A 15,000-nucleotide genomic window follows, 5' to 3' on the forward strand; every position below is an offset into this window, starting at 1 on the left:
ACCAGGCTATTAACCCAGTAAGTTGCTTTGTTGACTTTACTAATGACTCCCATTTCTGTCATCTGTTCCAATGTTTTCTGGAGTTTCGGCATAAGGCTCAGGGGAATTTTTCTTGGCGGGTGTATAGTGGGCTTGGCATCATCACGTAGCTCGATGTGAAATTCGCCATCCACCAAACCGAGTCCGGCGAATACATCTTGATATTCGTCGAGGATTTCAGTTTCTTTAGCTATTACTGCACTCACATTGTTGTTGATACTAATCAGTTCGAGATCTCGGCATGTTTGTAGACCAATTAAGGCTGAGCTTTGTCAACAGTGACCACGAAAACTTTGACATCAATATTTTGGTCATTGTGCTTGATTTTCATGGTGCATGTTCCTTTTATAGGGACGCGTACCCCACCATAGGCCGTCAACGTGACTTTGGTTGTCTGCAGACTTGGCTTTTTTCTTAGTTTTTCAAAAGCATGTTCCGGAATAACGTTGCGTTGTGCACCTGTATCTATTTTGAAACAGATGTTTTCATCATTCACGTTTAAATTTGTGAACAGTTCATTCTTGTCTTTCTGTGATGACTCTACCTCTCCAAGGAAGAGATCTTCGTCTGTTCAGGTGTCCGATTGTTGCCCGACCTTGTGAAGCTTTTGGTGGTTAGAATTTGGGCTTTTGGTGAAGCACATGTGGGCAAAATGATTTTTGCCTTGACATCTATGGCATGTGGTACAAAATGCTTTACATTCTCTTGGTTTGTGGTGAGAGCCACAACGACCACATGGTTTTTTACTCTGTTTCTGCTCTGTTAGTTTTGGGGGCTGTTTTCTTAGTGGAGGCTTTTGTTTTCGGCCTGCTTCTAAGGCTGCGTTAGTCAGGGTTTCTATCTGAGTTTTACTCGTTTCTGCGGCTCGCACGGTGTTAATTGCAACTGTGTAAGCTCTGTGTTGCGTAGTAGCCGCTCCCTTACACTGTTGTTGTCTATTCCACATACACTCCTGTCCTTGATACGACTATTGTGAAGAGTTCCAAACTCGCAGGTCTTTGCCTTCATGCGAAGATCAGTTACGAAGGCGTCAATTGTCCGGCTATTTTGCGTACACAAAAAGAAAAGATAGCGTTCATATGTAACGTTCTTTTTCGGTGAGCAGTACGCCTCGAACTTCGCCACAAGGGGTTCTATCTTATTCACCTCTTCCTCTGAGAAGGTGAAGGTATCATACACTTCGAGAGCCTCTTTCCCGATTGTGTGTAAGAAGACTGTGCATTGAGTTTCCTCAACTTTGGAATCTACTCCACTGGCTTTAGCTTAGAGCACCCAGGGCTGCTTCCACTTGCGCCAATTTTTGGCAATGTTTCCGTCCAATCTTAAAGGTCCGATAGGCCTCATGTGTTCCATGATAGGCCACTTCTGACACCATGTAATAAACTTGGTTTAAGAAAGAACGGCAACGACTAAACTGTATGTGTTGATCAGCTCAAGGATTTATTAATCTGGTTCGAATCATACAAGAGGGTAATTTTATGTACTTACATCCGTATATAAAATTACACGTCAATCATATACGATATGGTAATATTATTACACACGAGTTGAAAAGAGAGCCATTTCAATTATATTGCCCGGATATGATTATATAGCAGGATTAGATAAGTAAGGACTGTCAACTGTAGAAGTACACCATCAACAATTGTGTGACCGATTTTTCCAATCAATAGCAACAAGCAAGAGCCATAATTAAGGCAAATACTACCAATGGAAAATATCAACAACTATAATCTTAGGAATAAGCATAAATATAAAGCCCCGGTCGCCCCCACCAAACGGGCAAAGAATTCGTTCATCCTGTCCATGTGTGGATGATATAGTATCCACCGGCATGGCCAGGTGGGACGTCTTCTTTGTCCTGGTTGGTGTTAGTGAACATTTTGAATACCTTACGTTTTCTTTTTTTAGATTGTTTTAAATTGTATTTATTGAAATAATAGATAGTTATATATCTACATTTTAAAGAGCAATTTTGTAATTCAGCCAGTCAGCTGCAAATGAACAAGAATGAAAATTGAATTATTTCTACTTTCCGTGAGTAAAATAATGGTGACCGGACAAAATACCGGATTATCTTTGTTGTACGGCTTCTTGCATGCGGTCGGCGATAATTGCATTATGCATTAATACAGTTTACCGTTTATTTAGTGTTGTTAAAATATTACACTTCTGCAGGGCATATCCTGATCGCTCTGTAAAAAAAAAAATCTTTTACCAAAGAATAATTCGCAGTTCAAGGATTTTTAGCATTAAACATTAAGAAACGTCAGCATTGAGGTCAACGCTTTTAATGAAGTTCTCAAGAACGATGAGGAAAGCGTCCTTCATTTAGAATGTGAAGGCGCGGACTTGTACCATATGTTTTCGTCTCTCAATGGGACACTTTTGTCAGGCCGCGGATAAAATTTTCACTGAACACAATACAAAGTATAAGCTCAAAGACCATTGCAACCATTGTACCGGTGGGCTTTCTATTGATTAGAAGTTAGCTAAAATTTGTTCATTTGCAAAAGTGCTTCGACAAGGGTAGTCCCCATTGAAAAATTCGTGTGCCGTGTGTGTGATGTGTAAGAAACTTGGAAAATTTTCGAGGTTTTGCAGTGGAAAGTGAGCGTTAAAAATAAAACATATGCGCAGTAAATGTACACAAGATACTGAGTTCTAGAATTAAGTTCACATTGAAGAAGAAACAGTGAACTTCCAGATGATAAAAAGTGATTGAAAACACGTCCTAAGGCTCAACTGAAAATGTAAAGGTAGAATTTTCGAAGCAGCGCGCGTTAAGCAATCAAGAAAGTTTTTGATCGCTAACTAAGCAAAGCGCTTGAAAAATATATATTATAACTCAAAATATGCCTTGTGCAATTTACAGTTAAGTCTAACCACTCAATGGATAAAAATTTCTTGAAATTTATTCCAATCGCTTTGTTTTCTTGCAGGTATAAGTGCAAAAATTATGCCCAAACGCCGCTGCTGAAACAAAATTTCACGAGGAGCTTTCTGTTTGTCGAAATACACGTGCACAAAACCGCAAGATTAATTTAGTTAATTGATCACTATCATGTTTCATGAGAGAACAAACAAGGTCAAATTGTGTACAAAAGTGCTCTTTCGAAAACTTTCACTGAAAGATAACTTACAAAACACAAGAAAACCAACAGAGAAAATCGCTGGAGGTATTCTCGCATTTACGGAATATAAACGCACGATCGGATTGATTTATTTGTTGAAGACACTGATCTTCCGAGGTATGCCGAAGGTGAAAATTCCTTCGATTACCAATTTATTTTAGGACAAAAACTTGTTATTTGCAAAAAATCCATCGGTTGATCAATATAAAGCTAAATTTGGGAGCAAATCAATGTCCATTATGACGTTAATTGCTACGAAGGCCTTTAATTCTGCGCGGCTTACTCCATGAAAAAAGGTAATGCGCTCGGGGGTTTTAACAGTTTTTGACAGGCATACCTACTCGTTTTGTTTACCATTAATTCCCATAGATCATCTCCAATGAAAACTAAGAAAAATATTTCATTCATTATGATTATCTAAAACGAAATACCAAGCAGTGGCTGCCACGAACTCTGGAACTTGAATATTATAAGATCCCTTAGATCCCTAGATCCTCCGAATCCGAAAAAAAAAGCATGAATATCCCCATCGTTCGGTGCGCTATCTGGCGCATCGGCTGTTGTTTTCGCGTAATTTGATCGCGCGATCGAAAGGGCAAAAAGCCAGCCCTTGTGGGGTCTCTTATCAGCTGTCAAAATATGCTCACAACACGGCAAATGATTGGTCAATTATCCTACTAAATCTCCATAACAACAAAAAATTTAGATTTCCTAAGGGAGACTGGATAGAGGCCTAAGATCAACTCCAATCAAGACGCCATTTTGTACGGCCAGTTTTGGCCGGTTTAGGTATTTCAGGGGTCATCGCGCGCGGCCGGTTACGGCCGGTTTAGGTGTCAATGGGTTATAATAAATTAATATGAAAAATTTAATAGCTTTTCGAAATGAAACTACTGGTTTAGAAAGACCATTTAATGCTGTTATGATTTGCTAAAAGTTCATTGGTAGACGTTCACGAATTTAGCTGTGCGTCGAAAAGAAAATGCACAATTTTACTTTATTTTGAACGCCTGCAAGAGGCCAAAACGGCGATTTTCGAACTTTCCTCAATTTTGAAAAAACTAAAGGGCGCTGGGATATTTCAATTGTGTTTTCGAAAATAACTCACTAAAGGGTTTATTTGGGCAAAATATGAAGAAACTGAAAATTTTGAAACTGTTGCTAGACCCTCCGTGAGGGTACACTGGGTTGCCTGTGGTACGTGCAGCGTTCCAGCCAATTTTTTTCGTGTTGGGGTTTGTAGCCGATATAACGCGTGCTCTGATTGGCTAATTGTGACTGGCCCACAGGCCGATTACGGGCTTGCAAAAACAAGGCAAAAGGTAATTGAAAAACCATATAATAAACTACTTACTAACCGAGCTAGCTCGAGCCGTACTGGGGAATATTGGCCCTGGGTCGTTTTTGTACAGACCTCGCTGCGCTCGGTCTGTACTGCCACGACCTTGGGCCAATATTTCCCTGGCAGTACGGCCCTTGCGCTTGGTTAGTAAGAAGTTATTAAGGGGTCGCCCAGAAGTCATACCAGCAGAGGCCCTTTGGCTCACAGGTCCTCACACGTTCGTACAACGAAACAGATCCTTTTCTGAGGTTAAAAACCTGGCTACCGGCCTAACTCTTTTTCCTACTTTCCCAACCGCGAGAAAACCGCGGCAAATCAGCCATTGCCAAAAAAATTTTTTTTTTCTCAAAAAATATTTAAAGCTAGGGGAAAAAAATACATCATTTTAAACCTAAGAAAATAAGCTTTCCAACAGAATATAACTTATTTACAGACAACTGAAACATTTTATAAACGTGAAAGTTGAACGAAAAAATTTAAGAAAAATAACAGTAAAATATGTTTTCCAGGCAAAATTTGGTTTATCTGCTTTCTCGGACATAAATTCGACCGAAAACTGATGAGGCACGACTATTTTTAGATTTTTAAGAATAATAGATAACGTGGATTCAATGCGTAATGTGATAATGCGATAAAAGTGTCAAATTTGCGACCCATTGCTAATGGCAACGGAAGCAATCGCATTACGAATAATTAACCTCTTGCCAAAAACCACCCAAATAACCGGTCATTGTAAAACGCAGACTGCAGTCTGAGGGTAAAATGCAGACTGCAGACTGCAGACTGCGGGTTAATAAAATAATAATGAAAAAAGAGTTATGAGTGTTAGTAGCCGTTTGTACTTTCACACTGAAACCCCAACACAGCTCCCATCGCTTTGGTTGCCCCACCACATGTTTTAAATCTGGATTTTCATCGAACTCTGTAAGAATTGAAGCTGTATGAATCCTTGTTGTTGTTGGAAAAAGGATAGTTTCGTTAAGTGAGTTGCTTTTAGGCAAAGAAGTCACCACCCCGTAATTCAACTGTCCATTTTGTTGCACTGAACAAAGTAATCGAGTAATTACCCAATAACTCAATTTATTTTGACACGCATGGCTACAATACCAATTACAAAAGACAGAGATAACATGGATTTTGCAACCATTTTAACGTTTCAATTCAGTCGGCTTAAGCCAGTATGACTGAGGTGTAAAAATTTCTTATTAGGATCCTTTCATTCGCTTTCGTGTACATTATGTTTATCCTTTAGTTCACAAGTTCGTTTGTTTTGCATCTGGAAGATGTAATTTTCAATTATAACCTCTCCCTAGGGGTTATCACGCATAGCTTAACCAATGAAATCCCAGCGTCCTAATTGCTCGGAATACATAAAATTCTTTGTGCATTTTGTTGCACCGAAAAAAGGCAACCGAGATTATTCAGGTATTCGAAGTAATAATTGTTGGTTTTTCGATCAATTTCCCTCGATGTACCGGTGTGACAAATAATTTGGAACATTGCAATGCATCTGGAAGAGCAAAAACAAACCACAGATGATTTCAACGCATACGATCGCATCCCCAAAAGGTGCAGCGACCTGCAAGTCATGATAATGTGAGTTGTTGACAGATGTAAAACAGGATTGTCTTTCAAACAATCTTTATTTTATCCTTATGACTCGTTTTTTTATTATTAATATTTATTTTACTCTGTCTGTATGTTATCCCCGGTCTGCAGTCTGCAGTCTGCGGTTTACACTGACCGCCCAAATAACCGATTTTTCGACGGAAAATTCATCCCAGAGGATAAAACTAGTCACTGGACATGTAATAAAGGTAAATATGTTCGAGTGAAAGCGAAAACAAGCGAATATTTTGACGGAAAACACAATAATGTGAGATCAAAGGAACATGTGGTGAAGACACGCAATTGCGGCATCGCTTCGACAATAATCTTACCTTTTCAGCGATTTTAACGCTTGAAATTCCATTCAATCCACCTGGTCTAGTCTTTGAATTCACTGTTATCGCTGCCCTGCGAATCTTCAGTGTTCTACATAACAGCTCACTTGGTAAAAGGCGGCTCGACGGGCGACAGATTGTTGTTGACGTTGTTGCCTGTCTTGTTCAGTATCCAATTGATTTGCCATTATTGAGCTTCATAAGGGTATATTTTGTTCAAAGATCCACTAAAATGCCATCCGGGCTACGACTTTTGACGCCATTGCCGGTTAAGTTCATCGTTATAATGTGTCCAGCAGAGAAATCTACGCATTTCCCACTACCCTCTCGATCCTAAGAAAATACGAATACACGCAGCAGGGCTCTATGCACAAAGACACCACTTAGCAGGGGAGTGACAGGCAAGACTTTTACCAACATGGAAAAAAATAAAATAAATAAAACGGAGAAATCTACCCATTTTCCGACTGGATTGCCATACGGCAACCCAGTAAAAAACCCCTAGAAATTACGACTAATTACGAACTAAAACTAAGCTATGTAAAAATATTGAAGGGCTGCAGCCAGGGTGAGACATAGTTGAAATTTAAAAAGATCTCTGGCTTAAATGATTCAGGTTCTGTTAAGCACCATAAAGAAGGGAACCCTCTGAGGCCCATTGTCACCTGTATTGGTTCAACACTCTACAACACATCCAAATTTCTAACGGATATCCTTTCTCCGCTTCAAAATCGTAACGGATACTCTGTTGCCAACTCCTTGTGGTTTTCCAAAGTAATATCTGATATCGAGATTGATGATAATGAAGTTTTGGTCTCTTTTGATGTTGTGTCACTGTTCACCACAATCCCTGTAGATAATGCGTGTGAGTACATAAAAAGAAACTTGAACAAGATGCCACTCTTTCCTCGAGGACAAACTTGGACATTGATGACATCACTAAACTTCTTCAATTCACCTTGTCCATCAACTGTTTTATGTTCAATGACAGAATTTACAAACAAGTCCATGGCTGTGCGATGGGCAGTCCTGTTAACCCTGTTGTGGCCAATCTTTGCATGGAAGAAGAGTCTGCAATCAGTAATTCATCCATTCCCCCCAAAATTTGGAAAAGGTACGTTGACGATAGTTTTTGCATCATTGGAAAAGATGACGTCTCAGCCTTCCATGTCACATTAAGTTCAATTGACACAAACATCTCATCTACCATCGACACTCTGGTCTCCCATAGAAATGGAGTCATCGTTGTTGATGTTTACAGGAAACCCACCCAAACAGACAGATGCGTAGATTTTAATTCCCATCACGACAGTCAACACAAGGTCAGCACAGCATCAACTCTCCTGCACAGAGCTCTAAATCTACCCAATTCATCCCAAGGAAAAAAGCGGGAACTAAACTATGTTCATGCAGTTCTGGAGTCCAACAGTTATGCATCTAAGTTCATACAAAAACATACAGGCTAAAACAAACAATCCTCAACAACAATTGTATCCCCAGAGGAACTTGTTGGAATGTTTTTCAAGATGATTGAACCAACCAAGCCACGCAAGTTTTTCGCTTCTCTTCCTTACATCAAAGGAGTAACTTAACCTTTGACACGTGTCCTCAAAAAACACAATGTCGCGGTTATAAACAAACCATTTACCACTCTACAACAACAGTTCCCAGCTCCAAAATTTTGACCTTCGATGGAATTGCAGACCAACATCATGTATAAAATTCCCTTACAAATTGTTTGTGGTGTTATATTGGGGAAACTGGCAGAGCTTTTAACACGCGAAAAAAAAGAACATTTGAGAAACACCAAAACTGCAGCGAGAGGATCTAGAATTGCTAATCATGCCTGGTCCAACAACCACGCCATTGATTTTGACAACACGTCAATTAGTGACAAAGGCACTTTTAGAACCAGAAAAACATTAGAAGCGTGGCATACCAGAGTGACACCTAATGCATTAACGCAGATAACAATTCTTGCCCGTTACCTGGGCAATACATCATTCTGTTTTAACAAACATTCATAATCATTTACATTTTTATTATTTTGCAATTCACGCTTTTTATTCAAAATTTCTCATCGCTTTCTTATCATTCATTTCACCCATCTAAGACTGCAGTTCGGGCAGTCGAAAGCTCGTAACGTTTTCAATCATTTTAGCCAGAGATCGTTTTCAAATTTCAACTAAAACTAAGATATTTAGAATATTTACAGTGCACTTGAATACAGTTCAGTTCCTTCACTTCTTACATGTTTGCTGTCCAGACATCAGCTTCAGAATAGGTTTGTTAACAACTTGTTCCTTTAAACTTTCTGCCTTGCTCTTCTTCTTGGTGTCAAAGTTTCCCCTATTATTATTCTACCAGCTTCTCTTCCTTCTCAATATCCAGCCGTTTGAGAAAGTGTTTTCCAATGATTCTTCCAGCTGTTTTGCTAATGGTTTTTAGCAATGAATGGTAATTCTTCTTCCAACAGTTTCTTGATCTCACTTCCTTACTTTTTTCCTTTCAATTCTTCTCCAACTTAACTCTCAGGCTTCAAAATCCAAGGTAACGTTATATTTCTTATCATTTACATATTTAGTGTACAGCAGTACACTAGTGCAGTTAAGACTCTGACCAATTCCTCTACGGAATACAGTTAAGGTAAAATAACAGTTAGCTAAATTACATCACATTATGTTGCTCAAGGTTCACATTCACTCCCTGTGAAAATAAATCAGAATGTCATTTCAAGTACAGCAAAAAAATACAGTTTTCAAGAAAAGCAATGGTCATAGAAACGTTGAACTAAAACGGCAATGGAGATATATAGATATATATAGATATATAGCTGGAACTACTGATTGAAATAGATATTTCCTCACTGTGACGTTTTTCCCAGTAGCCACTTCACTTTTGTTTCATGCTGATTGCAATTGGGTAGTGGTAATCCCCAGGTCTGTTACTCAATCAGTAAAACATTGTAGGAAAAATCAACCCTTCATTAGAGGTAATGATACCCAATACCTTCTTACTTGGAAGCTATCATTGTGGAATATATTTTTATTAGATTAATTTTGTTCTGACTTTATCGTTTTTTTGCTGTGTTTTAATCTATTCTTAGACAGATGTGGAAAGATTGGAAAAAGAGGAATTGTCAGCCAAACTGTTGGAAGGTAATTCGTTTGCAAGATAAATTTGCTATGGTATTCTTTCTCGCCATCTTGTCACAAGTGGGAAAAAAGCTACTATAGCACAAAGTCCAGTCCTTTCATATTGGAGGCTTACCGATAAATGGAATGTGGTATGTGGGACTGCAAAAGGGGAAAAATGACTGACCGTGAGAAACTCTCCTATTTCTTTGATCTTTTTTGTACAGATGTAGCATAGGTTTGATCTTCCAATGTGCAAGGGTAAATTTAGATTCAAATTGCAACCAAATGAACAATCAGGGCTTCAAAAGCAGATTGGCAACAATCAACTCATACAAGCAAATCCGTAACAGAATTATACACTACAAAGATTTTGAATTTTGGTGAGGCTGAAATTGGTACCAACATGTGAAAAGGAGAGACCCAGGGTCTTGAACAGCCCTTGCAAACTTCAAGAGAAAATGAAGGGAGGGGCATTGGCCGGGATATGTGAATTTATTTTCTAGATGGCAAATTTGTTTCTCAAAAAGTCTGCAACTATTCATCCAATAAGCCATTTTTAAGAGGAATCTCTCCCACTCTGGATTTGGGGCAAGATATACCCATTTCCTTGCTTCTGAAACTTGTTTTCGTCAGCAAACCACACTTCCACTTGAAGGTCCTGCATTTTTGCCGATGTCTTGGGAACAAACTTCCACTTTTGCAACATCTGAAAGTAACTTAACTAAAATTAACATATCCGAAGGGCTGCACTAGGCGACTCCTTCTGTCTCCTTTGGTGTTTTTTTTCTTTTTCCGAGGAAATCAGATAATGTTTTATTTAAGAAAAACAATACTTACAATACTTATTAATATACATACATACATACAGTGCTACACTGTACCTAGTACTAAACTTACACAATACTGACAATACTAACAATGAAATACTTATACTTACAGTACTGTGCAAAAGTAATGATAGCGAATTTCGTCGAATTGCGACGAAATTCTACGTAAATCTGCGAAATTTCGAGGAGAACGAATTTTCGGCGAAATTTCGCTGGCCTCTATTGTTTCACCATTAACGAAATTTCGTGCAGATGTGCGAAATTTCACTTGGCAAATTCGCTTACGCTACAAAATTCGTTCGAAATTTCGTTAGTGGTAGTGAAATGGGAGCAATATTGGGAGCGAAATTTCAAACGACATTTCCAACACTTTGTTTGTGTGAGCGAAATTGCGAACGAAAATCTCGTTTGGAGATCGAAATTTCGTTCACCATTTGTGGTCATTACACGAGGGTCACAAAATGCAGAATGTGTTCAGACAATATTACCGAAATACACTGTTCGCTGTAGTTACTAAAACATGGAATGACTTACAACCACCTCAAAAAATTGAACAACCACCTCGACAACATTATTATTATTTTACCTCGACGTTTCTCGTGGTTGATTGTGGTTCACAATAAGATCCAAGGGGGAGCTGGAGGTTTTATTCAGGTCACGTATTTCATATGCGTGACGTATTGTCATCTCGCTTGTTTAAAGAGGCATTCGACTGTTTGTGAGTGGTTGTTGAATCTTTTGAGGTGGTTGCAGGTCGTTCCATGTTCTCATAACTACGAACTTTTCGCAGTTAACGACAATTCGAAAACTGTGAAATATGATATGATACATGGGTATTTATGTTCAAGACCTACATCTGTAGGCCAAGATCAGGGCAGCCATCACACTACCAACGTCGAAACTTACTGTAGCTCTCTCTGGCAAAACGAAATTTCGTCTCTCCTTTCGAAATTTTGCACACCTTCAGAGCGAAGATTCGGCGAAATTTCATTACGCTTTCGGAAATTTTGCCAAAGCAAAACAAAATTTCGCACTTCTCCGGACCGAAAATTCGGTGAAATTTCGTTAGACCTTTCGAAATTTCACTCAACCTACAGGAAATTTCGCATGTCTCCGAAGTGAAAGTTCGACGAAATTTCACCGAAATTTCGTTGAGAACAAAGCACGAAATTCGACGAATTTCGCTATCATTACTTTCTCACAGTACTGTATGCTATTACATAAAACCAACCGCCCCCCCCCCCAAAAAAAAAAAAAATTAATTAAATTATAAAATAATAATACAAATAGAAATAATGATAATAATAATAATAATAATAATAATAATAATAATAATAATAATAATAATAATCCACAATACGTATATCATTCCATTAATAAGAAACGCAAGCGCACAGTCGGTTTTTAATAAACACACTTACAAACAATTTAGAATGTTGTCTAGGCACAGGGCCCACTTCTTATTAAATTTGTCCATGCAATAATATTGGTTTTAACACCTATAAACTTTTCTGATTCGTATTTAATTTTAGCCCTTTGTTTAATGTTTGGTAATGACTGATTTCTTCTGCAACCCCATATAAAAAAGCAATAAGCAACAAATAATCCAGTAAAGGGCGTTTTGCACATAGTATTCCGATCATGACATCTTGCAAAGTTACATGGAAGAATTCTTATGTCATTGAATAGAAATAGTTTTCAAAGTCTTCCAAAAACGTTATACATGACTGCAATAAAAAAGGACATGATAGAGGGTTTGTGATTCCGATTTACAGAATGAACAATTATCATCTGAGATGTAACCTATCTTACATAACTTTGTGTTTGTAAAGAGTATCGAATAAAGGACTTTGCATGGAAATGCTTTTATATAAGATTCAAACGACACTTTATGAGGCAGGCGAAAGATCTTTTTTAAGTGATGTTGTGATAAATTAAAAGCTTGTCTCAGATGTTGGGAAATTTTTGGAAACTGGGCTTTTCTACTTTTGATTAATGCTTAGTAATCCTTAGCTCTTTTTTGTAACACATCAAAGTCTATGTTTTCAATCATCAAACAAACACTGGTGTGTGTTTTTAGATATGATGGCACAGAGTGATGAAGTCCTGCCCAAACCAAAACATTAGTTTTGCTTGAAACAATCTTGAAAGAATTTGTAGCATCTCTATCAAATAAAAGATCATTAGTATTTTTTAGTATGGCTTAATATTCGTTGTCAGTTTTTCAGTGTGTTTAGATTTTTTTCTGGCTTATTGTTGTCTAATTAGTCTACGTTTTGGTAACTTTCACCTGTTATATTTTCACACCGATATGATACGTATAGCTAATGTTATTCGATCATATATCTTTCGTTTTTGATCCCAGGTGCACAGCCCGTTGGACTGAACTTCCTTTCACTATTGCATTATGTTCTTTTTTGTAAGGATGCATCATTTGCCTTTCTGATTCGCTCCTGCAATCTCGGCTATTTAAAATTCAGTGGAACCTAAATGTTATTGGATACTTGTAAATTGGTCTCTCTGAATGTGAGTGGAATAAATAACTTTCGGAAAAGGAGAATGTTATACACTTGGTGTCGTAAACAAAAGGCGGATTTTATATTTTTGCAGAAACGCACTCAAAAAAAGATTCCGAAAGACAATGGAAAAATGAATGGGAAGAGAGATTATCCTGTTGCATGGAAACCCAAATTCACGCAAAGTCGCCATTCTCTTTAATAAAGGAGCTGATTGTATTATTCATTCAAAAATCTTAGATCCCGCAGGACGTTTTGTGATTCTGAAGGCACAGATTAAAGACAAAATGTATGTATTAATCAATATTTATGCACCAAATAAGGATATGGACACTGTGGATTTTTTAAACGGTTTATGAATGATCCTACACAATGAAAATTTGGATGAGGAAGACAATATAATCCTTGGAGGAAATTTTAATTGTCCTATCAATCCACGGAAGAATTAGAACTTATTGGCAAAGAGCAAGCCGAACGAAGACGCGAGGCGGCCAGGTTAATGCCGCGCTAAGTAGTGCAGCAGGCAGAAAAATTCTCGATTGTGCTGTGAAAAGTGTAATGTAAGGCTACGTAGTGTAATGTAAGGTTCCCTGGAAATTTAGTAGGGACCAGTGAAAGTGCGTGTTTTGATGTGTGATGTCATTAGCCAAACTTGCATGACGCACCCCACTAATGACGATCTTGTGTTCAGAGGTGAGTGAAAACAATTTTTTCCAATTTCCCTGACCATTGTGTTGTGTACACTTGCTTTGAGTGCTCTTTAAATGTTTATTTTCGAACTTATCGGCCGCTGTTGTGAATTTCGGATTTTGGCCGGCGAGTAGAGCAGTTTGTTTTTCGTTTTGTAACCATTGAGTTGTGAACAACTTAATTTAATTTTCAAAGAAGGTATGTTGTCTGCAAAGTACACAATTAAACAATCAATTTCACTTGTAATTCATGCCTGTATCTTGCAAAATAAAAATTATACAAGTGAAACAAGTTTCCTTTGCGAGAGAGTTTGATTCCCTGTTACATGTTCCACGTTGAAAAGTCTGAAAACGCTTTGCGATTTTTTTTCATTGCACTGATTTTATTCAACTTAATTATTGTATATTCCTGTTAAAATTACGGCCGTTCAAAAATTTACAGCAGCTAGTACTTTCCATATTATTGCAAAACACATCGACATTTACATTGTTGTTGGAGATACAAAGTGTGTAATGTCTATTATTGTCTTATTGTTAACTAGATACATTAAGTTGCAGTACTTTCGAAAAAAAAATTACAACTAATGGTGGGTGTCTTGGAACTCTGATACAATTAAATCTGCAAAATGTGTATTATATTGACTGGTTTATTGGCACTTAGCGATAGCTATTACTAGTTTATGAAGATAAAATTCAAGGTATCACTATCTGAGCACGGGCATGTTGGTGGGAACATGGTGACATGACAAGAGCACAAAATACTTTCTTAATTTGGAGAAAAAAAACCATTTTAAAAAACATGAGCGGAAATTGAAAGTGTGTGGTTTGATCATGACTGACCCCTTTCACGTACTATGCAAAGAAAAACTTTTTTATCAAAAATTATATAGTACAAGCAAGAATAACAATGCAGATAACCTGCAAGCAACGGAACTTTTCTTGAATAATTTAAATATTCCTCGACTAACACAACAGCAAATGCTTTCATGTGAAGGCAAAATAACTTTTGAAGAAAGTGCCAAAGTTTTGGAAAGTTTTCAAAACAACAAAGCTCCAGGAAATGACGGAATAGGCCATTTTACAGTTGTTTGCTCAGCGACCAAGCCTATGAATGGCTGCGAGGGTGCCGGTGACCTTGCATTGATACAGACCTCACTTCTTTTATCATGTAAATTGTGTTGTTGTAACGCTAATTAGTCCATATTAACATTACAAAAGCATGAAGGTTTGTATCAAAACAGGGTCACCGGCAGCCTCGCTTCCATTGCTAGGCCTGGTACATGTAACTTAGCCACAACTGTAAAATGGTCTATTCCAGTTCAATATTTTACAAAAGAATTTTGGCCACTTATTAGTGAACCTTTCATTAATTG

General features: G+C 37.8%; 1 protein-coding gene across 2 annotated transcripts in view; it reads left to right on the plus strand.

Moving 5' to 3' along the window:
• LOC138016939 (N(4)-(Beta-N-acetylglucosaminyl)-L-asparaginase-like) overlaps positions 1–15,000 on the plus strand; it is a 232,764-nt gene that overhangs the window by 89,235 nt on the left and 128,529 nt on the right. For both annotated transcript variants that reach the window (XM_068864124.1, XM_068864123.1), the window contains exon 6: positions 9,565–9,616. In XM_068864124.1, the coding sequence (XP_068720225.1) occupies positions 9,565–9,616 (52 nt within the window). The remainder of the gene's footprint in view (positions 1–9,564; positions 9,617–15,000) is intronic.

The sequence above is a fragment of the Montipora capricornis genome, chromosome 9, assembly GCF_036669925.1.
Source record: "Montipora capricornis isolate CH-2021 chromosome 9, ASM3666992v2, whole genome shotgun sequence".
Lineage (NCBI taxonomy): Eukaryota > Metazoa > Cnidaria > Anthozoa > Scleractinia > Acroporidae > Montipora > Montipora capricornis.